Raw genomic sequence first — 27,769 nt, 5'->3', positions numbered from 1 at the left:
AATTAAATTTAATTAAGGAATCCTACACACCCTTTTTCTGTGAGAGGATGCCAAAACTTGTGTGTGTGTGTTTTTGTTTCTCAGTGTGTCTCAACTCATAGTTGTAAAAACTACACAGCACAGAACATACATGCGACCTGGAACACAGCATGCAGTATAAAGTAGTGGTGGGCGGATCGATCCAAATATCCATAGTATCGATACCAAGTCGGTATCGGATCGATTCTTTAAGTTCCGCTCTTGTTTGCAATGCTGCGGTTTCAAAGAGGAAACAGACAGGTCGCCGGACTCGCCACTCCTGTTTCAGCACAGAGCAGGCACACTTTGCTCACCCTCCACCCTCTCTGTGTTTAGACGTTGCACCGTCACGTGGCGTGACTTAGACGCGCAAAGCAAACAACGCGATGCACACGCATCAGCACACGCATCAGCACACGCAGCGCCGTGTGGCCGTATTTTCAAGCCAAAAACGAGACAACAGCAAGATGTGGGATTTGTACAAAGCTAGTCAGGTAACAACCAATTTATATTAACATATAAAAACATCCAAAAGAAAAGATGGAGCGACAAAAACGAGAGAGTAGTTTCTCAATAGTACTTGTTTGTTTTAATTTGTTTTATTTAAGATTTTTCTAATAAAGCATTTTCTATTTAATCCTAAACTTTGTCCTAATTCTGTCCTGGGTTTTAACTATTCAATAATAAAAAAGGAAACATCACAAAAACACTTAAGGTCACGAAAATTAATTGAGATTTAACAATTCAATGACGCATCCACCTTATTTATTGAAAAGTATCGGTATCGGCGATACTGGCCCGTATTTACTTGGTATCGGATCATTACCAAAATATGCAGTATCGCACACCACTAGTATAAAGGATTTGCGTGTAAAGACAGTACAAATGTGTGTTCGGATGTAAGAAGTGTGTGTGTGTGTGTGTGTGTGTGTGATTGTTGGAATACTGGTTGAGCTTGTTATCAGGAACTCTGTCCGTCATGATGAACACAATAAAAATATTTTCCAGCCTGCCAACGTGTCACAGCGCTGTTAGAGAAACATCACGTAGAAATCTGTCGTAAATATGGGCAGCTGTACACGACGATTTGTTTGAATTATTTTACATTTGAGCAAAAAACTAGCCCTTGCCCAGCTCCTGTTCTGGCACAACACCGGCTCCACACCCCGGGCTTGTAAACCTCCTCTTCTTCTTCTTCCCGGTGGTCCAAACCTCCTGTGGTACACACACTAACACTCCCCCGGAGCTCTGAGCTCACAGCCACGACTAACAAACTGAGCTAACAGCAGCTGCAGTTGGCAGTTTACCGTCCAACCAAACCAGGTCACCAACAGCAGACGGATAATATTGCTGCAACAGCAGCTCGGCGTCAGAGCTGAGAATATCCAGCATGTCCTCGGTGGTTTAGTTTGGACTGTTACTCCTCGCTGATGCTTTAAAGGTCGTACCTCGACTTCATTCCTCTTTCTTCCTTTTATTTAAAAAAAAATACTAAATACTAATCAAAATAACACATTTTTAAACCATAATTCTCATTTATTTTTGATTTAGTTGGGCAACAGAGTTGACCTGTTATGGATGACTCTCATCATGCCTCAATAAAGATGTTTTTGTTGAAGTTAAAGGGCCGATGTTTTTATGAAAATATATTTTTATTATATAAAACCATTCGTCAGCTGTTATCAGTAACACACTCTTTGACTGTTGTGAATTCTTGTGAGGGACAAAATTGAAGCCAATCAAAACATATATATATAAATCATTTAATTCATGTATAAAAATCATTTAAAGATAAATTCTCAGTTCGCACAGACGGCAGCACGTTAATGTTGATGGAACGAGACTGTCAAATCATTTTTCATATTTCTTGTCTAGTCATAATATTGTGACTGTTGATGTCATATTTTAACCACTATAAGAAAAACACAGCGGGTGATTATCATGGACTCGTGTCGTGCCTCGGTGTGAGCGCGGGCGGTAAACAGACTGATGTGTTTACGGCGTGTTCGATGGGTTTATGAGACGAGCATGAAGGAATGAAGTCGTCCTGTTGTGTGTTTGCCATCACATTTTACAGCAGGGCAGGGCGGGAACACCGCAGCACTAAAATAGACCTGTAGTTTCCTGTTTAGTCGGTTACACACCTTCTGTACAACGTGTCCCTGTGAAGAATCAGCTGGGAGGCACACGCACATCTGCAGCGCTCACACGACTTGATATTAATAATAATACATGTGCGGGAAACATGGAAATACATGTGACGCGCACAGGAAGATGAGCTAAGCTGCCTCGGTGATGGACAGTATCTCCGACACGCCCGGCCTCAAATGACTTTTCCACTTTCTGTTGCTTCGGTCGTGCAGGAAGTGAGATCAGGGCACAGGACGGAAAAATAAAGAGCGAGTGACAGTAAATGTTCGTGATGAGCTTCAGTGACTCACAAAGAAAACAGAAGATAATGAGATGAAAGCCGAATGCTTCTGTGTACGATTTTATTTCAAATACAACAAATATCGGAGCCAGTAAAGTTTCGTAAGAGTTCGATCCACACCTCATGTCCACACATCGAAGTCCTGCAGCTGTGCATGACATTGTTCCAGTCGATGTTTCAAACCTCACCTGAAGTGCAGCGGCCTGTTCGCCTACACCAAGAATACGTAACAACAAGAAGCCTTGTCTGCAAGTCGTCTTCTCTGAATTCATGAATTATATCTAAAGGTGTCACAGTTTAATCGAACAGGTGATTTTGGGAGGAATCACAGTTAAAATAAATAAACTACAGGATGTAAACTTTCAATAATCATATTCTGTTTATTGTTGATGTTTGATATGGTGCAGCAGTGTCTAACTAAACATGTAACGGTTCTTACAGACACATCGTGAACAGAAGCTGAGAGGAGTTGCCGTGGCAGCTTGTGGATTGATCACTGAGGGTCTTTGATGTGGAGTATCTGTGTCTGTAAAGTCAGCACACTTCCTACGAGCAGAGCCTCAAACCGGATTAACACGGCTTACAAGTTTCTCGTTTGATAGTGTGAAACTCGAGACGCTGCGTGATGTGGTTTGCTCTGCTCACCACACGCACCACAGCTTTGTGCTACATCCGTCATCTGCCAATGAAACTGCTTATTTGGTGAGTTTGTTTCAAGCGGCAACCACCACGGCTAGGATATGAATCCAAAACCTGCAGTTCCTCTAACGTCCACTTGAGGCTGGCTCCAGAAGTGAGTCAGTCTCCATAAGTCCCCATGTCCAAATGTCCAACTTCACAGCAGAAATAAACATGTTTACAGCCTGGTACAAAAAACTGTTTTGGTCTCTGTAGCTAATTTCCTCGTTCATGACAACTGTACTGAGGGTGAATTTATATACAACTCACCTGTTCACATTATATTAAGGCTTAAAGTTATGCAGGATTAAGAGCAGGGACGCTTTGATTGACAGGTGGGTGTGGTTACAGATGACTTATTTGAGCAACCAAGCGTCATTCAGCCCGAAAATACACTGCATGCAGAACGGCTCCGTTCCGGAACGACAGCGTAGTCCGCCGTCCACCAACTCACGCATAATCAGTTTGTGATGCGTTGCGGGAACGCACGAGATCTTGTGAATTCACGCATAATCACGCAATATTGCTGGCTTGGTATTCCATGCCACATATTTTTTCTGGTGTCCTTATAAAAAGGACGTGAGGTGTCATCAATGACAGGTTGATTTTGGACCTCCAGAATCAACTTCTCCTCATCCATGGTGTTGACGGGGTGAAAAGACGCCTGAAAACCTCTGACCTGTTGACTTCAGGTCGGCCCCCGCCCATTATGACGTGTTCTTAAAATGAAACTCAACCAGGGTTTTATTTTGTATTTTGTAGCCAATTTCCCCGCATGGTCTGCTCTGTGCTGAATTTATGCTCCGTGCTCCGGCGTCCGTGAACAATAGAAGCTCTGCGTATGTGTTGCGGAGGGCTGCCGGACGCCGCAGTCGTTCCGGAGCCGTGACACAGCGAGGACGGAGACTGTGTGAGCTGACACATTGACTAACATTGAAACGTTCCGCATGCAGAGTATTTTAGGGGTCAGCCCGCCTCAGGTACACCAATGATCCACGTCTCTGCCAAGACGGCGACCTATTCTAAACTTCCACTCCAGAAACGTGTCGGTGACGTCACACAGACGCTGACGTGTCGATGATTGGTACCAGTTAGTTCTGATTGTTTAGTCAAATTTCGATGCAAAAATAAATCTTTTTTTTTTTTACACACAACTTTAAAAAGATCCAGTGTGTAGGATTTAGTGGCACCTAGTGGTAAAGCTGCAGATTGCAACCAAATGAATACCACGTCTCCCACGCCTCACCCTCTCCTTCCAAACATGTAAGTCTGTATCTAGAACAGGACCCGCTCTCTCAAGAACACAATGATTCTTATTTTCAGGTGATTATACACTGGAGAAAACATACTAATGAATATTATACTAATACTAATGAATATTATATTCCATGCCTGTCTCACACATCCTTAGAAATACTTTTCTGTGCCGTGGGAATAAAGACGTGTGTGCTTCTCTTCACACAGTAATCACACACTTCCTTCCACAAGTCAACTCTTAGTGTTGAGATTACTCAGCTCGAATCTCTCCATTCATCAAGTTGACAACAACACAGTCGGTTCTAAGTCTGGCTAAGCTGTCAGTCGGTGTTGAAGCACACACACACACACACACACACACACACACACACACACACACACACACAGGGTCAACTTAAAGTCATTGGCTCGCGGGCTCGCTTTTTGATAACAGTGTTACGGCGGACCTTCACTTCATCAGATCAATGGATGCAAACATTAGTATGCAGCACATTTATTCGAGGTTGAGTGATGCGTGAAGTCAAAATCACTTTAAATATAATGCAGGATAAATAATTCAATCCCAGCGGGAGCAGACTTAAATGAAAATATCAAATTAGTGTTTGAATTAATTCGTTCCTTTTCTTCCCTTAGGCTGTGTGGGTGTAGACGAACACCGTCAACACTGAACCTCCTGCTCTAGTCTGAAAATCACCTGCTGTTCTTTAATCTTGGAGTGGACAGACCGGTTGAAGGTGGTGCAGAATTATTTAACAGGTCTTACCTGATGAAGGCTGTCCGGGCGGTGTCTTCCTGCTTTTGCAGATCTCCGCTTTGAGCAGCGCCGGACGATGGAGGACCCGAAGACCGGATGGAGGAAGACGGAGGAAGGGAGGAAGACCGGAGTGATGGGGGGAGGACAGAGGAGGAGGGAGGCGTCTGGCTCTGCGGGTTCTTGTTATTTCGGAGGAGACGGAGGGACTTGACTCTCATAGGCTGGACGAGGCTGTGGTTGCTGCGACGATGGGCCGCCTTGCCGACAGGTCCTGTACTCGACCTCTTGAAGGTTTGTTCTGATCTGGAAACAGAAGTTACCATCAGAGTCCAGATGACTTTCATGATGGTTGTTCATTATTGTCCTATCGTATCCAGGCTTGGACAGTTGTCCACATCCCTCCACCTCACCACAGGGGTGCCCCAGGGCTCAGTGTTGGGGCCCCTTCTCTTCGCTATTTACACGACCTCTCTGGGTCCGATTATCCACTCACATGGCTTCACCTATCACTGCTATGCAGCTGACACTTAGGTCTATCTGTCATTTCCACCTGACGCCCTTACCAGGGTTAGGAGAAACTTAGGAGTCATGATCGATGACCAGCTAACCTTCTCTGATCACGTTGCCTCAGGCTTTACCTGACTCAACATGCTCTCCAGCTCCTGATACAAGCTATGTTCATCTCTAACGTCCTCCTGACGGGCCTCCCAGCCTGCACAGTGAAACCCTTCAGATGATCCAGAACCTGGCGGCTCATGGAGCTCCTCTGTTTATCTGTAGCAGCCCACATCAAGTCCAAATCTCTAACGCTGACTACAAAGCAGTCTCCGGTTCTTGAACGTCCTCATACAGACAGATGTTACCTCCTCCTGGCTCTAACACCCGTACTCTCAGGACAATCCAAACTTTTCTGTCTGTTGTTCCCCGTTGGTGGAACGTCCTACCAGTTCCTACAGATCAGGGGCGTCCCTCTCTACCTTCACAGACCTCCTGAAGACCTCCAGCTGATCACGGCTGAAGACACAACTCATTTCAAAGGGTCAAAACTGTAAAAGGCTGCAACAGTGGACTGGTCCAGAGATGTTTGGGAAGGTGGATGAATGAATGTAATGCATAATATAACGGGTACGTTTGTGACGTAACATCTGGGATTGAAACATGAAATGTTGTTGAAATGATGCTGATCCGAGGATTTCATAGATGCCATGTGCCATCGAGAACACCCCAAACGTCCTGAAGACGCGAGCTATCAACTGTCAAGCTATCAAAGCGTGAAGGATGCATATGAACTTGCCGAGGCAGGCATGAGAGAGCACGGGGGGAATTCTGAGTATTGTTCGAATGCGCTCCTCCTATAGCTCGCTTCGTGCTTTGTCTACCGGTTTCTTAACAAATTCGACATGTCTGACAGCAATTGTGACGGGATTCCTCTGAGACAAAGACGCAGAGATAGCCAAGATGCTTAGACAATGCAGTACAGCAAGAGATATGTCACATGGTCATGGTATAATGTCAAGTGACCGTGGTATTCAAGCAGGGTGACCCTTGAGGATAAGTCAGGGCACCCCCACCCCTGAACTCTGACCCCTGTGGAGCAGGACTCACTTAGCAAAGTCTGATATGATCCGAGTCGTCAGGGGGTGATTTTTCTTTAGTGATGTTTCAAGTGGCAGCAGGGTGAGCTCCAACTTATCAGATAAAGAGAAGCGTCCTTCATTGACAAGCGTAACTCAGAGCTCAGTGTAATTCTGTCTGTCTGCCAGAAAAGTCTCATTTAGATTAGTAACGTCCGAAAAGAAAGACCAAGTGTTAAATGTTTCAAAGGCCAGGCAGCGTTCTCCCAACACACAAAGACAAATGACTCAGGAGTTACACTGCGGTTAACTTATTTATTTTTGCCTGCGTCATGAGCAATAAATGATCTCGGTGCCAAACACTGATACCTACTGTGCCTGTTTGTTTGCTCTTGGGAGAACAGAGTGCCGCTCATTGTCTCGAACCTTTAAACAAAACGATCAAAATGGATTTTTTTTCCACGACTGCACGTTGACATCAAAACCCAGAAAAGGAACAAATAAAAAGTGGATCAGACTTAAATTATGCAGAATTCTGCAGTGCGTGTGATCTGCAGAATGACTCTGCTTTCTCTCTAAATATTTCCATTCTCACGCCGGGGGGTTAATGAAATGGCTCCGAGTCAATCTCGCTGACCTGATGACTGGAAAATGATCCGCGACTCAAGCCACTTTCAGACACCCTACATTTCACGTTTATGTAAAAGTCTTAATATATTTCTGCAAAGCGTTTAACACGACATATTAACGTCACGAGCGACGCGTAAGGCTGCAGCAGCACTGATAAGAAAAGTCATGAAGTCATGCTGGTGTTTAATGAAGCTGTTGGACTGAAGGAGCTGTGGTAGATCTCCTTCTTACGTGGTTGGAGTATCAGTTGTTTGAAGGAGCTGTTTAAGGCCTCCACAGTCTCATGCAGGAGGTGAGAGGAGTTGTTCATGATGGATGTCAGCTTTGAAAAACTCACGATTTTACAATCATCATATGAAAAAAACCCTAAAAAGTCCATAAAAATCTAATCAGCGCATGTTTCGTAATTTCCGTGTAAAGGCAACTCTGAGATTTCTTCCCAAACACATTAAATATGTTGGAAAATAGTTGCTGAAAAGACTTTGAACGATACATCACTGAAATGTGGAGTCAGAGGTTCAAACAGTTTTCAGGATTTTGTGGGCGGTCCTTAAAGGGTGGCTCGATGACACGCTGAGGCCACCCTGAGCAGAGAGATAGAGATGAATTCATCTCAGCTCAGAGTGTTTCAAAGTTTAGTCATGTTCATTTTCTGAACTCATCTGACACGTTTCAGTCGCTTCAAAAAATCTTTAAAAAATTTTTAACACCTAATTTTATAAACTTGAGTTTTCAATCATTAAAATTTGGCTGGGTGGTTAATAACACCGTCTTCTTTGGTCTGATAAACTCAGAACTCTTTATTCTGACTTTACACAGAGTCAAAAGGACTTATATGTGAAAGTCTGTCCTACTCTCAAGATGTTGGACTAACAAACATAAAAACTTCCCTTGAGCTGCACATACATTTGTAATGTGGCATGTATTTATTGTTCATTTATTATTTATGACTGCTCAGAGATAATAAAGATTGAACCTTGAATGTGACAAATGTTTTCCGTGTCTTCTTCTCGCTCAGCTCGTCTCATGTTTGGTTCGATTCTTGTTACGATGACTCGTGTTTTCAACACAATTTGCCACCGGATTACAATAATCCTCTGGGTGACCCCTGACGACCTCTGGTGACCTGCAGCCTGGTTAAAACAACCTAAAACCACTAAACACAAAGACTAAATCTGCCAGGAATGACAAGCATGCTCGAAACACGAGCACACACACACACACAAAAGCACACACACTCCACTCGCACGAGAGTGACAGGCTTTTGTTTTGAGCGGCGTGTCTGTCAGGAGGAAAAAAAAACGACGTTTCATTGAGAGGATTAGGAAACTATTGTGAAATTCCAAGTGCTGCTGAAGGAGCGGCTGGATTTATTAGAAACCTGAAGCAACGCTGCAACTTTCCATGAAGCCAACGAGCTGAGCTGCACAGACGTCGCACAGAGTACAGTATGCAGAGTATAGTGTGTCCTTTGGCAGACTGTCAAACTTAAAAATCTCACGAGCTCGTTTGTTTGCACGCATGAGAAAATCTGTGACACGCTGCGAGCCTCTCCCCTCACACATGAAATAAAAGTTCAGGCCGATGAAATGACGATGTGAGCTCGAGCACAGCGGGCCATAAAAACGTCTCTGGCTCTGATAATCAGCAGAAAGCCTCAGGACTGAATAATAATAATCTCTGATGACGCAGCTCGGTGAATATCGCTGCAGGGGGGAACATTACGATCACGTGACTGTGGGAATCAAAGATTTAATTTCATGTTTTTTTTGTTTTTGTTTTACCTGAGCGTGACAAACACAGCGCAGCAGGTTTTGTTTGAACTCTGAACTCTGAGCTGCAAGTACCTGAGTTATAGTTGACCAATCAGGTGTGTGTGTGTGTCAACATATCTGTGCTCAGCGTTTGAAATCTCCAGAGAAGACTCGAGAACTTTAAACACAGAAATATGGAATATATAAAGTCAGCTCACTGCTCTTAAATTATTAAGACAGACATGTAGCCTGTATTTCTCAGCTGAGAGGTGTGTACAGATCGACTACAAATATTATAAGAATCAGTCGTCCTGCCTTGTCCACCTGTAACCACGCCCACCTGTCAATCAAAGCGTCCACGCTCTTAATCCTGCATAACTTTAAGCCTTAATATAATGTGAACAGGTGAGTTGTATATAAATTCACCCTCAGTACAGTTGTCATGAACGGGGAAATTAGCTACAGAGACCAAAACTGTTTTTTGTACCAGGCTGTAAACATGTTTATTTCTGCTGTGAAGTTTTGAACATGGGGACTTATGGAGACTGACTCACTTCTGGAGCCAGCCTCAGGTGGACGTTAGAGGAACTGCAGTTTTTTGACAAAAATAGCAACAACTCTTTGCTGGGTTCATTTCACGGTGAGGAAAACAGCGTCCTGACGTGGTGTATGAATCACAGAGAGAAATATACGTACAGATGTTTGTGTGTGTACGAAGATCGACTGCTCGCACGGACACGCTAGAATTTACACACAGGTCCACAGATGGTCGCTCAGTCTCGACACAGATGTGAAAAACAAACAGGAGCGAGGAGCCGTGCATGAGTGCAGGCATGTCATGTTTGTCCTCACCTGGCTGGATCTGTCACGGTGACATCACCGCTGCTCCCCTGCGCCGCCGGACGCTGTGCTCCACCTCTCTGCTGGCTCCGCCTCCTGGATCTGACCTGAGAGAGGAAACGAGGTGAAGGTGAGCGAATAAGAGTGAAGCAACAGTAGATACCTCCAGGATTTGACCAGATTATCAGAGTCTAGTCTGTGCTGACATTCCTACATACAAGAGGCTCCTTTTGTTTGAGTTTTGGGTGCACACCATAAACTGAACATGAAAATAATCATTTATTGGATTTTCAAAATAAAACACCCCGTGCAAACTGCAGAACCATTGAAGTACGTGGCATATTTCCACATGTAGAAGCATATTTAGAAGAACATGAACCAGGAAAATGACCAAATCTGAGCAAGTGAACAAAGTCTGGAGGGAGAAACTCTGCTAAACGCTCCCGGTGGAGTTTGAAGTCGCGTGACGGACGGACCAAAACAGTGACGTGACCGGTGGAGTTTCGGGGGAACTCACATAATAAATGTAAGAGCTTTGAAATGAAAATTCAAACGAGAGTCTTTGATACTGTCCTTTATTTAAAGGGGGATAACTTGTTTTATGTTTTAAGGTGGACGTTGTCCCCGCGCTGCCTCAAACCCCGTGGACGTACTCCAACACGTCTCCGTCAAACCTCGATGTCTCCGACTGTGCTGGCACATTTCAAATGAAACGTTCAGAAAAAAAAAGAAGCTTGTTACTAAATATTATGAAATCTCCACACAGCGGGCAGAGAGATAAGCCCTGTTGTGTTTTCTATCAGATGCCAAGTTAGTGAGCCTTGCTGCCCAGCCTGGTCTTAGCGGGAGGATTTGGCATCTGAATTAAGCTGTTGAAACTGCTCGTCAGACACTTGGTCCTTTGTTCGAGGCTTTCAGACTGCTGGCTCTCAGCGGACTGTGATTTCTTTAATGGCTAAAGAAAACTCCATATGGTTTAGAGGAAAGAGTCTGAGAGAGTCTCCAGATGGCGGGCAGAAGAGTCCGACGTTCCAGAGAAGGCCACGCGGAGCTTTACTGCATGAACACATTGCTGCCTGCACACCGCTGCTATTTCTGCTCTGCTGAGGGCTCGAGCGTCGGGTTAAGTGGAATATAATTTGAAGGCAGCGGTGATTAATCATTAGGCAGCTGTGCCAATCACAGCGGGGCGTGACAAAAAGACGAGTCTCGAAATGAAGAGGACTGAAGATTGATGCCACTTTCACATCTGTTTGCTTTGAAGCCACAAACAGCAGCTGCACAGCTCTGCGGTCCAAACGGACAACAGTCTCCGTACTAACGAACCTTTACCTGAGCTGTTAGTGAAGCTGACGTCCGGCTCCTGAACACTCGTCCGGGTGCAGGACTACGCTGTCTGGGCTTCGTCTGCTTCTCTTCGGCCCTCTGTCGACCCATCGGGGCCAGCAGGTACCGCTGGGCCAGACGCACGACTCGGGTCAGTACACTTTTGGCCCTGGTGACTGAGTCTGCGGGAAAAAAGAAATTTAGAAATCATGCACAGCTTCTACTGCGACGAGGAGGAAAGGTCGTTAAAAACTGGGTCACACACATCCAGAATCCTGGGAACCGCCCTGTGATGATACTGTAAGCAGAGTCACAAAATAAGTTATCGTTCCATGACAGACAGACCCATCCTGTGTGTGTGTGTGTGTGTGTGTGTGTGTTTTGGTGTGTGAACGTGTCCTTGTTGCAGACAAATGAATGTTATCAGTGGCTCACCATATTTACTCAGGGGGCAGAATCTGCCTGCTTAGGCAAGCTGTGAACACAAATAGCCACTTATACGATGTACTGTCCGTGTTTGTGTGCAAGCAAACTCATCCACACACACACACACACACACACACACACACACACACACACACACACACACACAGCGTGAGATCAGAACTGTGTGTGTTCGTTTTTATTGTTCATTGTGCGACTTAATAACGTTATTCAACTATACTATTCACTACTGCAGTTCCTCTAACGTCCACCTGAGGCTGGCTCCAGAAGTGAGTCAGTCTCCATAAGTCCCCATGTCCAAATGTCCAACTTCACAGCAGAAATAAACATGTTTACAGCCTGGTACAAAAAACAGTTTTGGTCTCTGTAGCTAATTTCCCCGTTCATGACAACTGTACTGAGGGTGAATTTATATACAACTCACCTGTTCACATTATATTAAGGCTTAAAGTTATGCAGGATTAAGAGCGTGGCGCAGTGAAAACTTTCCATAGGAATTAACGGGAATTTATGGGAATAAACCAGGAATTTACAAAAATTGAAGATTTCATGCAGGTAGGCAGGCAACTGAGGCCACGCCCCCTACCTGCACAGGTGATTTCTGTACCTGGCATTGAAATCTGGTTGTTTTAGTCAAAATTATGCTGAAATATATTTTCCATATAATATATTTAAAGTTCCATGTTAAGGGCCAACCTTCAGTTTTATAATAAATTCCCATGGAATGTTTCCAACATTGAAAATTCCCTGAATTTCAAATGACATTCAGTTGAGGCGACAGGAAGTAGACGGTATGTTTGGTGATGGGTGCCATGGTAAAACTGGTTCCCGTGTTGTTTGAGGTCTGCAGGCTTCTACATGTAACTGTGCCCCACACTGATTTAGTACCACTGACGTCTTATTTCCTGTATTAGCTGAGACCATTCAGCAGTCAGGCTGAGATATATGGATGTGTGAGGTCTGGACCTGTCGCGTGGACTCTGGTTGTATTACCTCACACAAAAAGAAGACAGATGTGAGCAGATGTGGTGCCCGCACTCACCTTTCTCAGCCGGCTTTTCTCCGTCCGAAGGTGTCGGTAGGTTTTCTTTCCCTCCGCTGACTTCTTGGGCTGCAGCCGTCTGCGCCTCACACTCGTCTGAAAAAGAGATTAGCACAGATTTAATATATTTTATTCTTCATGTTTCTGTGTCAGCGGCCGCGGTCTGCTGCCTCCAAAGAAAAGAACACGTCCCTGCAGTCGAACATGGTGGAGGTTTCTTTGAGGCTTCAGGCGCTCGATGTGTTTATGAAAGACTGAAGACAACCAAAGAGGATGATGAACTTATTTCCAAATTTAATACTATCACGATACTCGGGGGTCGATTGCAAATAGAGTCCAACGTCCCAGAGATAACTTCTACTCTGATTTAGCGCTGTATACATTTATTTTATATTTAAAAAAAGAGAAACAAACCCCAAAGAATCCAAAAAATTCTCAGTGAATTAATTTTTTACTTTGAACTTTTAGCTTCAAGGAGCCTTTTTACTGTTTTTTGGATCATTGTTTTGGTTTTCCAACCTAACCCGCTTCCTTTCCAGCTGCAGCAGGCGGCAGCAAACTTAGTGACCGGCTGATGACAAAAAGGAAAAGAAATGAATATTGAGCCCAGAAGAATTAATGAATGCAGCTTTAATTCTAATCAACTGGTTAAATTGAGCTGCGGGAAGTTTTATTTTGGCGTCAGGAGATCGGGAGTTAGTTGACCCTGTTCTTGCACAAGTCGGCGTGTGGGTTTGTGTCATGTGGGAGGCCAGAGGTGATGCTGACTTCTAATTTGTAAGAGTGTATCGGTGTTTTACTGCAACACGAGCTTCTGCCAAACAGGAAGAGCCGATGATAAAGTGCAGCAGTCTCCCGGGTCTAATGCGAGGTCTCTGCACCGTCCTGAGTCAGGTTATCTTTGATGTTAAAACAACTCCATTTCCCATACACCTCCCCTCCACCCCGTAGCCCGTGGCCTCATGTCTCTCTCTCTCCTTCCCTCCCTTCCTCCGATCTATCTCAATCACTGTCAGACGTCGGTTAAGGCGAGGTTCCCTTCCACAGCCGAATGCCAAACTTCAAAACACTGACGTGTCGCAGCGTGTCTTCTGCTAGCCACCCAAAGACTAACAGGAGAAGAGCACGATGGCGTTCTGAAATAAGACGGGGGGGAATTTGTCAACTATTGTAGCTCTGACACTGTTCACCTGTGTTGACTCTAATCTAAACCAAATGCTCTCTTCTCCAGACAATGCACGTCTTATCAGACTTTCATGTCACCTGTAATAATGTTTTTATAGAGTCAAAATACACAAACACACCACGGATACAACGCTGGTGAGCTCACCTGCAGTTTCTGTATGACTCAGAGTTGTAATGAGAAGGTCTGGATGACTGCATGTGTGATTTATAGCTGCATCTCAGGCAGGTTTGACTAGTCCCTCTGAAGCTGCCACCCAGCTGAAGGCAGTGTGAGGTCACAGGAGGGCTTCAGCCTCTCAGGATGTCGTCTATGAGATCAATGACCCATGGACGACGCCTGGCTCTGCCACCCGTACGCTCAGGACACTACAAACTTTTCTGTCTGTTGTTCCCCATTGGTGGAACGTCCTACCAGTTCCTAAAGACCTCTCTACCTTCACAAACCTCCTGAAGACCTCCAGCTCTTCAGAGAGGACCTCCTCTCCAACACTACCAACACCTGGACATGATACATCTATCCCTCTTCACCTGGACCTTGACTGTTTCCCTTTTTTGTGAGTGGCTTTGGATAAAAATGTAATAAAATGTAAGGTAATAACTTGGTCCAGGAGTTGAAACTGAAAACTGGTTTCCTTCGACTGAACAACACGAGTTGTTTAAACTCATTACACTTGAGCAAAAATCGTCTCGGGATGGAAGCGAGCGCTCCAGATGAATTAATCCTGGATCCTGTTCAGCCTTAATTGCTAGCATTGTAACATAACCAGCCTGGCCTTTTAACTGCTGCTTTAAAACAAACAGTAGCTTGTTGTAGCACGGGTTGTTCTGTCACTGAAGTAAACCTGAGGCAAACCACCGGTCTGAAAAGAGTACCACAGCATATCTATCAGGCTTTTCTTTTAAATTGATGATACGGGAGAAATATCTAAAAATAACATGCGAGAGCTTTAGTCCTAATGCCTTCTTTACACACAACATATCACAGGCTCGCCTCTGACAGCTGTTAGACAAATAAGTCCAAGAAAAGGGCCAGCTGATGACAAAATAAAGGTTTATACTAATGCTATAATGATAGACGCAGAAACACAAACACCCACTCTGTTCTCATACAGTAATGACGGGGAAGAAGACCGCTAAACATCAGAACGGTATCATTGTGACTGTTTGCTTTGGATGTTCAGCTACAGACCAGAGGCTTCAGACTACAGCAGTGAACGTCCGGGGATTGGATATGGAGACGATGGGAGCGTACAAACATCTGAGTGTTCACCTTACCAACAAACTGGACCGGACAATACAGACGTCCTGAACACGAAGGGTCAAAGTCGTCTCCACTTGCTGAGGAGACTGAGGTTGTTTGGAGTGTGCAGGACTCCACAGAGAGGGACGGGAAAAGACTCAACCAACTGATCAAGAGGTCCAGCTCGGTCCTGGACTGTCCACTAGACCCCAAAGAAGAAGAAGGAGTGGAACAACAGACTCCCACCATGTAAGAAGGAGATCTACAACATTACTTTTTGTTTGGCACTGCGTTTCAAACCACCTGAATCCATGTGTCATGTGGTTTTCTGCTGCCCAGACTCTCTAAAGTCAATCTGTATATGAGCCTTTAACACTGTTAATTCATCTTTGTCCTGGTCTGTCGTCTTCATTGCAACATTTACAGTTATTTCCCCTTTTTCATAGTGAAGTCTGTGCCCAAAGATCTGTGAATAATCTTTGACACGCTGTCCTCAAATTACAAGGCAACGCCACGTTGGCCTTCCCCAAACACCCCGACCAGAGATATAAATATACAGTGGAGAGCATGGAGTGTGTGTCAAAGATCCAATACATTTTATGAAGCTGTGAAGAAGGTTCGTTCATTATGGGTCTGAATTTCTACATTTCCTCAAATTCTCTGGCAGGTGTAACCTCCATGGCTGAACGTCGAGGTAGCAAAGTCTGCAGTTCCTCAAACGTCCACTTGAGGCTGGCTCCAGAAGTGAGTCAGTCTCCATAAGTCCCCATGTCCAAATGTCCAACTTCACAGCAGAAATAAACATGTTTACAGCCTGGTACAAAAAACAGTTTTGGTCTCTGTAGCTAATTTCCCCGTTCATGACAACTGTACTGAGGGTGAATTTATGTAGAACCTTCTTCAGCTTCAATGTGCTTCAGAAACATATGGGTCACATCGCGGATACGCTGTCCATTCTTTTTACCATTTCGCCCATTATTCTGTGATAAGGAAGCGTGTTCGAGTTTAAGGTGCTGCTGATGCCTCAGACATGTTTTAACTCGAGCAGCAACTAAATCTGCCATCGGCAGAGTTTAGGCTACTTTTCAAATTAAAGTTGTCACAATCCAAGAATTTTAAACTTTGTTTGACTTGTATTAAATAAGAGAAATATCCATAAGCACACAAAATAGGATTTTTTTTTAAATTAACAACCTCAGGTGTCTTTTTGAGGTCAATCCTGACAAAACAAATCTGATTCCTGTCCGTGTAACTCAAGCTCAGCACAACAGACTCTCCTCTGGTGTTCATTACAGCCAAGAACACATTCAAAAAATGCTCAACCCAGACATCAGTCCAAACTGTGGTTTGCCCTCGGGTCATTGTGTTACATTAGGTTTTGCAATCTTGGAAAGTGCTGGCCAACATCTTTTTCTCCGCACTTCAATAAAGCGTTATGTCTTCTGGCTTGCCTCTAGTGTTCGGCTCAGATTAAATTTCCTTTCTACATAAACTGGTCGTCATTTTCAGGTGTTGGAAACAAATCTCACTTTCTCTTCGTGCTGCAGTGGAATCTTTCTTAATGTCTTCCCCCAAGACATTTTCTATCTCCATTACTTAGTCTCACTTCTACCTCTCCCTAAATGATCAGCGCTTCAAAGCTGCCGTTGAACGGTGTCCATGAGCTCTCTCCCAGGCCACAGGATCTGCTGAGCCCAGCCTTACATTAGAGCTTATTCAATTCCCACTTACAGGTGTGCTGCCCTGCCAACTCCCGGAGGACAACCGAGGCTTCAAACGCACCAAAACACAACCTTCAAAAGGCTGCATGTCATCAGCATTAATTCCTGGACACTGAGGAATCAGCAGAGTACTCTGTCATCTGAAACTGACTTTGAGAGAGGCAGACTAGGAGAGAGAGAGAGTGGGCAGTAAAACACACACACTGTCATTCATACCTTCTCATTATATCCCTGAGTCATAGACGACCGAGGAGCTGAGCTCACCCACACCAACATCCTCTGCTATAAACGTGTGTGGGTGTGTGTGTGTTCGGTTCATCACCATATGTTTTCATTTAATAGCTTTACGTTGGCACAATGTGTGTTTATGTTATGTAATTTATTTCCATATGTTTGTTTGTGAGTCTAAAAACAGAGCTCCAGGCCTTCTACACTTCGACCTGTGATTACAGCTCAGACTGTCTGACACACACTCGACCCTGACCCTCTGTACTGATGCAGAGAAATGGATCCTACCGTCCCCAGATCATAGATACATTTACATCCAGCGTACACACAGAACATCACAGGACACGCAGTGTGTTGTTGTAATTAGTTCACCAATCGTCTGTCTGCATCCAGATGGTGAAGGGCTGCAGTATGTTCACGCACGGTGTGAGGGAGGGAAACATTTGAGAGCCCACGCTGTGTCGGGGCTTGTGGGGACCTGTTTGCAGCTGATCACATGGACCATGAGGATCATGTGATCTAATATCCACCAGTCTTCTGTCAACCTTGAAGGCAAACAGTATAAAGAATGGGTAGAGTCCACTGCCATGTTGGCAAAACAAGTCATCTGTAACGACACCCACCTGTCAATCAAAGCGTCCACGCTCTTAATCCTGCATAACTTTTGGACATTTGGACATGGGGACTTATGGAGACTGACTCACTTCTGCAGCCAGCCTCAAGTTCCTCACGACAAGAGGAACTGCAGTTTTTGGAGGTAGCCGCCTGGCGACAATGAAATCCAGTCTAGTCATTTGTTATTTTTTAGCTCACTGATTTGACTCTGATCCCAGGTCATTCTGTTTGGTCGCGCCACACAAAAGGACTGTTTAACCTTTGCTACTGGGTACAACAGTAAGGGAAAAGAAAAGACAGAAAGGTAGAAGAAAAGAGAGAAAGATATTAGGGGGGCAGGAAGGAAGGAAAACAGAGAAAAATGGTGCAATAACACCCTGATGCCTCGTGTAGTTGGAGATAAGCTGACGAAAGGAAAAACAAAGATTAGGACTGCTCCCTGTGAGATAAAGACAGAGCACACAGTAAATAATAACACAACGATGTGATATGAGTTAATACAGTGCGATTAGAAAGTAAACTAGATGCTGAACGACTGAACAAAGGGATTTGTTCCTTCGTCAGTTCACAAGCTTCATCCAGACACGAACAGATGTGGACACGTAGTCATTTCATCAGCTCATCGCTAACATCAAAGTAGTTGATAGTTCAAAGCCCTCAGCAGCCATCACACGGTTCCTCCAAGCACAGAGGTGAAATTTAGGCTATTACAACGGAGACCGAAGCGGCCTGCAGTGTCGTCTATCTGATCCTGAATATTTGGCCTTTTCGCTCCTTTTGGTGTGTGTTTGTGTGGCCACGAGTGTGTACAGTAAAAGAAAGAAACATTAGCAGTAGGCCGGAGAAACGTAAGAGACCAACAGATGGAGGAAAGAAGATAAGGAGGTTAAAGAAACATAACCTACGGAAATACAACGCAGCCACAGACGGAGCCGAGAAGTTTGAAGCGAGATTAACAGGAAATATGACGTCAGCTGTAGAACGAACAACGTGAACAAAGGATCAGGCCGGGGTTTGATATTTTTCTTATCAACTAATCCTGACATAAAAAGACTGACATCAACAGTAGCAATACTTTCCTGCTTCACTGACCATGTTCTCTAAAATGTTCTCTGTTCTTTAAAAACACTGGGTACTGTAGTTTATTTGTTGGGGGCTGTAGTTTATTTGTTGGGTACTGTAGTAGATTTGTTGGAGACTGTAGTTTATTTGTTGGGTACTGTAGTTTATTTGTTGGGTACTGTTTTCAGTTGCCAATCAATACACGTTTGGAGAGAATGTCCAGCAGCAGGACGGCGTATAAGTGACTGGTTTAAAGTGAAAACTGGAGTGAAGGTGTTCAGAATCAGAATCAGAAAAAGCTTTATTGCCAAGTACGATTTGACACAAACAAGGAATTTGTTCTGGAGTCGTTGGTGCTCAACAAACATTGTCTAAATATAAACTATAAAAAAGGTAAAAAGAGCAGTACAGCTGTGCAGTGATAGTAAGTACCAGATTGGATACCAGTTGGTTGGAGTTGCGTCTGTGTCATGCCAGAACTGGAGCCAAGCGAGGTAATGTAACCGGGCTCAGCAGCCCCTATGGACATAATGGTTAGAGGCAAACGACTGAGAGTGAGCGAGCAAGAAGCCGCCGGACAAGAGTAAATGTGGGACTGACTTTTAGTGGTTGGTGAGAGCTTGGTGAAATAAAAGGCTGAAAGACAGACGCCGAGCTGGGCTGACTGCTGCTGGACTAGTCAGTGATATCAGCTGCTGCTGGAGACCTGGTTGATGTTTGGCTGTTAGAAAAGTTGTCGACTCGCTCGTTTTTGATCAGAAGTAATGTAATCAGAACAAATGCACATTCACCACAGTAGTGTAGAAGTCTCAACGAATTTTAGTTTTCAGTCTGTCCCTCCCATTATTACTTAATCCCAGCTAAAAACCAAAACAATGCAAATTCAATGGTGATTTGACTGTGGGTGTGTCAATCAATTAGGCGTTAGCTAGCCAATGACTGGGTATGCAGGGAGAGTGTCATTGGATTTAAAACCAAACAATGGATTAAAGTTGTGTCCTCCAAGCCAAACCTACTATACACAAAAGATGACAGACTAACCTTCTCTGATCACGTCGCCTCGGTTGCCTGGTCATGCCACTTAGCACCTCACAACAAAAGAAAGATCAGGCTCAACATGCTACCCAATTCCTGATACAGGCTGACAAAATAACTGGAACACCCTCCTGACGGGCCTCCAAGCCTGCACAGTGAAACCTTTTCAGATGATCCAGAAGCTGTGAGTCTCTCTTTGAGCTTATGCATCTTGCGTTTGTGTTGCAGAGCTTCATCTTCACCTCATGGTTGAGCAGTTTGTTGGAAAATGGACTCTGACTGCCAGCGTATGAGCTTTGCCACCCGGCAAATGGGCAACATGGTCCTGGTGACCAGCATGGATAATTTCAGACCATAGAGATAAAGTTCAAGCTGAACAAAGAATTCAACTAGACAACTGCCGACGGTGGAAAGACCAAGACTTAAGTCACATTGGCATGTCTGGTCTTCAATCAACCCAAAAGGTCACGTTACTCTACTGCTCATCGAGCTCCACTGGCTACCTGTAGCACCCACATTAAACCTTCTGAAGACCCAGCAGTCAAAGCGAGGTTAGTCCATTGAAAGAAACAGGTTTACACTATTTAATCCAGCCTCACTCGTCACTCATTATTATGTTAAAGAATTCAAAAGCCGTTTTGTTCAAACCGCTGGCAAATATCTATATCCTGAGGCAGACCGTCAGAAAAAACTAAACACAATTACGGTCAAATGCTGACACTCACGCTCATATTTGTCACTCCAGTCGGGGTTTGTTATAATACTTTGGTACCCAAGGGGATCAACGTCTCATCTCGCTGACTGGAAGACCTCATTAATCAGACAGCAGACAGCAGCCAATTTATTCCTGCTGCTTGTTTTCGCGTGTTTGCCGCCTCTGCATGTGTGAGCGATACTGACAGACAGGAAAATCTCCCTGAGGAGTGTGTATTAAGCGGTGGTTGGTACGCACAGCAGTCAACAAGTGTCTGACGACAATCATAGAGAAACACCTGCCTTTAATAGAAACACACATTCAGTCGCTCACACACCAACACACAAAGCTGGAATAAATGAAGTCTCTTTAGTGTTGTGTTGGTAAATCGATGGCTTAAGAGCGCGGAGGCCACGACAGGGCATGGTTAGGAGACTAGAAGGAGCAGGGAGGACGTATATGAGGAGGTGGGGCAGAGGTTCAGAGGTGGGCGGGCCAACTTTAGGACTGTGAACACAACTAAATTCATGATGGAATAAAATATGGAGAAAATACTGAGAATGAAACATTTAGGACATTGGTGTATCAATCATCGTGCAGACAGGAAACATGGAAACATGAAAATATAGCATGAAGCTCAGCTTAACAGTTTGTAACTGTAGCTAACTCACTGGTTCTCAAACTACAGGTATGCAACCTCCCTGAGGAATCCCTAAAATGTCTTTTGTTTCGTATTCACACTCATGAGATCAATGCGACAATCGTGGCTCCAAATTGGAAACATCAGGAAGAGTAGCGTGGATCAGTACACCCCCTTTTCCACGTTCGGTCATCAATAATCTTCTTATTAGGAACAAACTGCTTAAACGGTCTGTAGCTGAACACAGTCTGCATTTTAACATCGGTCATGACGGTGGTGCTCGGAGAGCGTGATGTTTTCTGAGGTGGCAAAAAGTTTGAGCTGAAATCAGCCTCATTGTTTGCTGTTACCATTCAGCTGGCGATGGCAGCGTGTTTGGCACTGAGGTAAGCACTGACAACGGTAAAAACAAACATCCTGAATGTCGTCTAAGCCGAGATAAGATTGGATTCAAGACATTTCTGTAATGAGGCAAACAGCGAAGAGCCTGCTGCATTCACATGGAAAGTGAAGAAGATCAAATAGGATGGTGACGGAAAGAAAGGCATTATGGGAGGCAGTGGGCTTGTTCATCCCCCGATTCCCGATGACCTGTGAGTTTTGACCCCTAGCACACCCTGTCATTCAGAACCTGCCTCTTAATGCGCCTTCAGGCCGACTGCAGGGTCAGAGTTCATCCCCTGAGGGCAAAGGTCCAACAATGACTCCAGAGGTCAAGGTCCGTGAAGCTGGGCACTGAGCAATAAGTAACACATAACACAAGACAAGGCAGGGTGGAGGTTGGCATAGCCAGAGATTTAATACTCTCAGGAGGAGGAGGAAGGACTGAGGGATGAAAAGAGGGTGAGGGGAGGAGCGATCGAGAGCAGGAGGACAAGAAAGGAACTAAACTAGCTTGATCTCTACTTTCTAACCTGTAATTACAGCTGTCAAAACAAGACTGACGAGCAATCTAAACAGAGTCGGGGGCCTCTAATTTAAACTCCACGAGTTTAATATTTTATTGTGTCATTTTATAGTGATGGCTAAACACAGCTAAATGAAGAGGAGCGCTTTGCCGCTGTGATCGCCTGTCAGAGCAGCCTCCAATTTCTCTTTGTGGGTGTGTGTGAGAGTTTCAAGAGATTGTGTGCAGCTTAAAAGAGCTCGACAGACTTCAATGAATCTCCTCTAAATTTCTGAGTCAATAAAAGAATTGTCAGCTTCCTTTTTCCCCTTATTATTTTAGTCTTTAGTTTCCAATTTCTTGTTTTTATTTCACTGTAAAAACTTTGCCCATCCTCCCATCTATGCCTCACTTTGTAACGGCGCTGTTTTGGTCTGCTCTCCACGCGACTTCAAACCCCACCAGAAGCGTTTGTCTGCTCTCCACGCGACTTCAAACCCCACCAGAAGCGTTTCAGAAACATTTTGCCCATCAAACTTTGTTAACGTGCTCAGATTTGGTAATTTTTCTGGTTTATGTGCTTCTAAATATGTAAATATGCTACGTTATGTTGCCTAGGCAGGATCGTAAACGCAGCCAAAGCTTGGACTTGGTTCGTTAGTGCTCGTTGTTCTTAGGACTGTCGTCGGAGTCGTTGAGGTCACTTGAGGTTTGTTGTTGACGATGGACGTTGGACTCGAAGGTCGTCACCGTGTATGGTGGAATTTGTCCCTTCTGATTTACCCAGACATTTAATAACATGCATTCTTTCTAATCCGTGTCCGCCTTTTAATTTCTGCCGTATTCTGGATCAAAAGTGCAGTAAAAGAAAAAAGCTCTTTTTTCCCTCCTCGTTTGGAACAAATGGACGACCTAAATTTGTGTGTATGCAAATCATCACAACCTCTTCAAGCAATGATGTCCCAGATTTTACAAGAAGTAAACATAATTAAGAAGAAATCTATTAATTATTAAGACTGCACCTCCCCTGCTTGAGTTCGAGAGTGGAGTTCTACAAACAAAGCTGCTTTATTCACATGCATGAACTAAAAACAGTGTGTTACCCTCTCTCACACACACACACACACAAACAAATATCAAGCGTGCACGCACACAGCTTCTCCTTTTACCTCAATTATATGGCAATACACACACACTCTAGGACAACCACAGGGGCTCCGAGGTGTGTAACAGTAGAATAGGGCAAGAGGAAGAGAGGGTAGTGCTGGCAAACTTACAAGGCGAGCGCCGGAGTGTGTGAACATTCGCACACACAGGAAAGCAAACAGGCAGGAAAACCTTCAGGGTCCAACCCTGGAGATCAGGATTCAGGCACTTGGCAGGAGCCGAGCAAACACTTCTTTCCTTTCTCCTCGTTGAAAAAGTTTCATCTCCTCTCCTACCTGCGGCTTCTAATCCCATCGTCTACCACGTTTATGCACAAATCACAAATTATTCATTCTTTGCCTGATTTTATCGAGTTAGGGACCACATCCAAACAAACACAGAGTCTCTAACCAGCTGCTTTGCTCTAATTTAATGAGTGGGAGATGAGGAATGAAAGCTGCTGTTTTTAAAGTGACTCACCTGTCAAAGAAGTCCCGTCTTTCTTTGACAACTTCTAATTTACACAAAAAGAAACTATTTTACTTGCAACATAAACATAAAAACAACCATCTGATTACAAAAGCTTCATGAAAAAGGTGCTTTACAAAAAAATGTGTTTGTTTAAGGAGGACTACTAAGTAGAGCTGATTGCTGGCTTGTTGTTTTTTGATAGTTGAGTAACTGTTTCACTACTTTCATATCTCAAAAGAAAAATGCTTAACGTTCTCTGCTCCCAGCTTCTCCAGTGTGAGGATTTGAACCACATCAGGGTTCACTTGCAAGCGGAACGAGACCCAAGTTTTTAGACGGACCAGAGTTTGCTTCTTTGGTCAGCACCAGAGTTCAGATGAGCCTTACAAGCTGCCCAAACGAACCGAACTATCCGAGGAAACAAACTCTGGTCGGTTTAAAGCGGACCAAACTCATTGGTGCAAAAGCAGTCTTAGTAAATGCTTATTCCAAAAGATGTTGATTAAAATAAATCACTATCTGATTCTGATACAAAAACCAACAACAACATACTACTTGGTCAACATGAGCAGCTCGGGAAGCCTTGAGCACATTGGCCCACTTCCCGAAACCTGCTAGTCAACTTGAAGTTGAACAAAAGAACTTGGTACAATAACTAGGTCGTTGTTGGTGGACAGTACTGAAACAAGCTGAAATCATGACCCCTCGGTCCCATGGGAGTGAAAGAAAGAAGTTAGGCAGACCTAAACAAACAAACAAACACCTTGACCCTCTGTTTCTGCGGGAAGCCTGACCAACTGAGTCCGGACAGATAGAGATCCTTGTGCTTCAGCATGTGGCCAAATTATATTCGTAAAAAGGTCCAACTCACAAGAGAGGTGTCTAATGAGTTAGCCTAGGGCTGATTGAGCAGGTGGCATTCCACTTCAACCGTCAGAAACAAATGGAGATGGAGCGGGAGGGGGGAAGGATTAAAACAAACCTTTACAAAGAGCAAAGCTTACTAGAAAGCAGGCCAGACTGAGGGGTCATAGGTAGGCTAAGTGCCCACGGGTAAGAAGCCTTATCCAGGTTAGAAAGGTGACATTCTTGTGGGACTAATAGTTGCAATCCAGCCCCAACAGTGGCCTCAGAGCACAAAGACTATAATAAAGATGACCCAGATATTTTCCTACCACCTCCATTTAAACTTACCAGCAACGTACACCATTTCTACCACTGGTAACACGTCTTAATACAATTGTTAAAGTATGCGGATACTACTTTGTTGTTGGAAAAATTAAGGTCTATCTTACATTACAGTACTGAAATATGTCGATGACATGATATCATCCAAAAGGTGACTTCCTCTGTCTGATAGTTCTGATCTGTTGTAAGGAGTCTCGGTTGGCTGGACAAATAAATGAATCAGAATCACAGAGCACTGTTTGGAAGGTCGTGGCTATCGTTGCAATGCAAAGATTATATGTTAAGGAGTCGTAAATCAGAAATAACTGTACAGAATGTTTCTCGCGTCTGCGAAACACTTTACTTTGATGTTGAGGCCTTCTATTACGAGGCTCTTAGGAAACTCCGACGACCTTGGCAAGGACCTGAGCTGTGTAACCTCAGAGGAACTCATCATTTTGAATACTCTGTTTTTGTCTCGGCCACCTGTGACCTGGGTGTTTGTTTGTGCTGCTGACCCCTTGAACCAACCCTTAGGGTGCCAACAGCAGTGTTGCAAGGAGAACACCTCAGTGTTTCTGTAGGTCATAAACTCCACATTCTGACCCTTCGAACACCCTTCATCACCTCTCGGTTTGTTTTTGTGTGGTCGCTCCAGCTCTGAACCTCGGTCAGATTTATTGTGACCCTCGATTAACCTGACCTTGCTTGTTCCAACATGGACTATCTGCTTCACTTTCAAGCAGCTCTACAGTGCAATCACAAATCTGTCAAGTGCGCCTCAACCTTTTCATTGGTTGAACTGGAATCTTAACAGATCTGGTCACGTGACAGGATCGTGGTCAGCAGCACAGCCCCATCCCTGCAGCATTTCTGAGGATCTCTACATGAACAGATATCCGCATATGAAATCTATAGGCAGGGGACAAGATTTTGGTATCTGAAGCATCCTGGTTTCCGTTTCCGTATTGATTAAACACATCTGAACGGGCTTTGATTGCATGCAGGTAGAACAGTCCGTGTGGAGAACAAAAGAGTTGGAAAACACTGGCTGAAATGCAATCTCCGGACCTAACTGACGCCGGTCGAGCTTTTTGTATCTTTCTTGTCATTCTTGCGTGTCAAATTGCTACTTCAATTGTAGATAACGCTACGCTACGCATGTCCTGGCTTTGTCAGATTATAGTCAGAGTGTCCTGAGGTTCTTTCTTTCCTAAATTCATGTTCATTTTGTAGCGTGCAGGATGTGGGGATGAGCGACACATGCAAGCAAAGGAGACAGGATGAAGCAATGTCTTTGTGATGATGTTATTAAGTCTCTGTTCTCGTCATTCTTTGTAATTCAAAGATATGATAAAAAGATGACGCCGTCGGGAACGTCACCATTTTCCTCTAAAAACTCTACACAACTAAAATGACAATATATTAACTTACTTTTCACTCGTCAATACGTCGTATACGCCATATACATGATGTCATGCTGTACTGCCTCATTCACCTTCCGGCTAATCTAAAAGCCGGCAAAGACGTGGAACATCATCGAACCTAAAGATGTCTGAATGGCGCCTGGTCGCTCAACCAAGCCATCTGTCATCAACGGGGGAACTGACATTTTAACATGTGGCCTCTCCTCGTGAACACGGTAAACACAACTCTGTTTGAAGGCAGCAACATACATTTTGATCATATCCGCCACTGTTGTTGTTCTTATCTGAAGCAAAACCATGAAAGATGCAAGACGCTACGAAGCGTCCTGTGCCTGATCCATTTATCTTAACCCAAGGACGCGAAGACAGACGGAGAACAGTGACGTCATTGTTAAATGGATTTTGATGCACACACACACATTAATATACATAAACCACTGCAGTGACTCTGCAAGTAGAAGCCAAACAGATGGACACTGAGGTCAAAAATTGTGTGAACAAGAGGATAAAACAGAGATTTAGAAAACAGATGGGCAAAGAGTCTGCAACTAAACACTGACTATAGACGGTGACTCTTTCGCAGCCTCCGTAGCTTCTCCTTTATTTTAGGAAGGAGAGTCTGAGGCGAAATCGGTTGCAATCTGCAGTCAATCACCACTAGGTGGCACTAAATCTTACACACCTTTAATGTAGATTGGGTTTGATTAAGGTCGAGTTGTTTTTGATATTAAACGGGCTGTGTGACGCATTATCATTAGAAAATGAAGTCTTATAACCTCTGAGTCAAACTGCTGGTTCAGTACATCAAGAAATGACACAGCACAAAACCCGACAAACAGGACAGTCATACAGAATATGCATATTATATCAAAAACCACCAGGAAGGGTGAGAGCGGCACTGGCTGTAGGAGGTTGTTTGGGGGCAGTGAATAAAACGAATGCTGAGTCACTGCACTAAGGATCGAGCAGCAGGCGGACAGGAGGTAGGCAGGTATCATGGGAGCCCGCTGAGGAGAACAGGACTCTGGCATCTGCTACTATACCAAAGAAGAAGTCACGGAAAGAGAGAGGGAGAGAGCGGGAGGAGAGGGACTGGAAAAAGAATGCAGTGAAAAGAGAAGGAAGCGATAGAGGGCAGAAAAGGAGGAGGAGAGGGTGAAAAGAGGGCAAGAGGGAGCTGAATAAAAGAGAGAATAATGCAGGAGGAGGGGAGGGCAGGGAGGGGAGGGTGAGAGGAAAACAAGAGGAACACAATAGGAAAGCAGCCTATGAAAGGACGGAAGGACACATCTACCTGTTCTCAGAGCTTCTCAGCCTGACTCAGCATAACTTCAACTCTGGCCGTTATTGCTGACTCAGCCTGCTGGTTGGACGGGCCCCGGGGACTTTAACTGTCACAGCCACGACGATATCATTCACAACACCTTCATTTGCTGGGCAATGCATCATGGGAAACATTTTTTAGTCATATATAATATAAATGAAAAGATACTGCATGTACACA

General features: G+C 44.4%; 2 protein-coding genes across 3 annotated transcripts in view; both read right to left on the bottom strand.

Moving 5' to 3' along the window:
• herc56.1 (HECT and RLD domain containing E3 ubiquitin protein ligase 56.1) overlaps positions 1-27,769 on the bottom strand; it is an 820,440-nt gene that overhangs the window by 215,085 nt on the left and 577,586 nt on the right. The window lies entirely within an intron of this gene.
• The window catches only part of si:ch211-266k8.4 (TBC1 domain family member 12), a 56,961-nt gene that overhangs the window by 12,645 nt on the left and 16,547 nt on the right, over positions 1-27,769 (bottom strand). The window contains exons 11-14 of one of the 2 annotated variants that reach the window (XM_027272348.1): positions 12,749-12,844; positions 11,269-11,444; positions 9,949-10,043; positions 5,148-5,441 (exon numbers count right to left, since the gene is read on the bottom strand). In XM_027272348.1, coding sequence (XP_027128149.1) covers positions 5,148-5,441; positions 9,949-10,043; positions 11,269-11,444; positions 12,749-12,844 — 661 coding nt within the window. The remainder of the gene's footprint in view (positions 1-5,147; positions 5,442-9,948; positions 10,044-11,268; positions 11,445-12,748; positions 12,845-27,769) is intronic. The other variant, XM_027272349.1, reaches the window with a different exon arrangement.

Source organism: Larimichthys crocea, chromosome XX (assembly GCF_000972845.2).
Source record: "Larimichthys crocea isolate SSNF chromosome XX, L_crocea_2.0, whole genome shotgun sequence".
NCBI lineage: Eukaryota > Metazoa > Chordata > Actinopteri > Sciaenidae > Larimichthys > Larimichthys crocea.
Note: the sequence above shows the minus strand (reverse complement) of the source record. Positions and strands in the feature narration are given on the sequence as shown.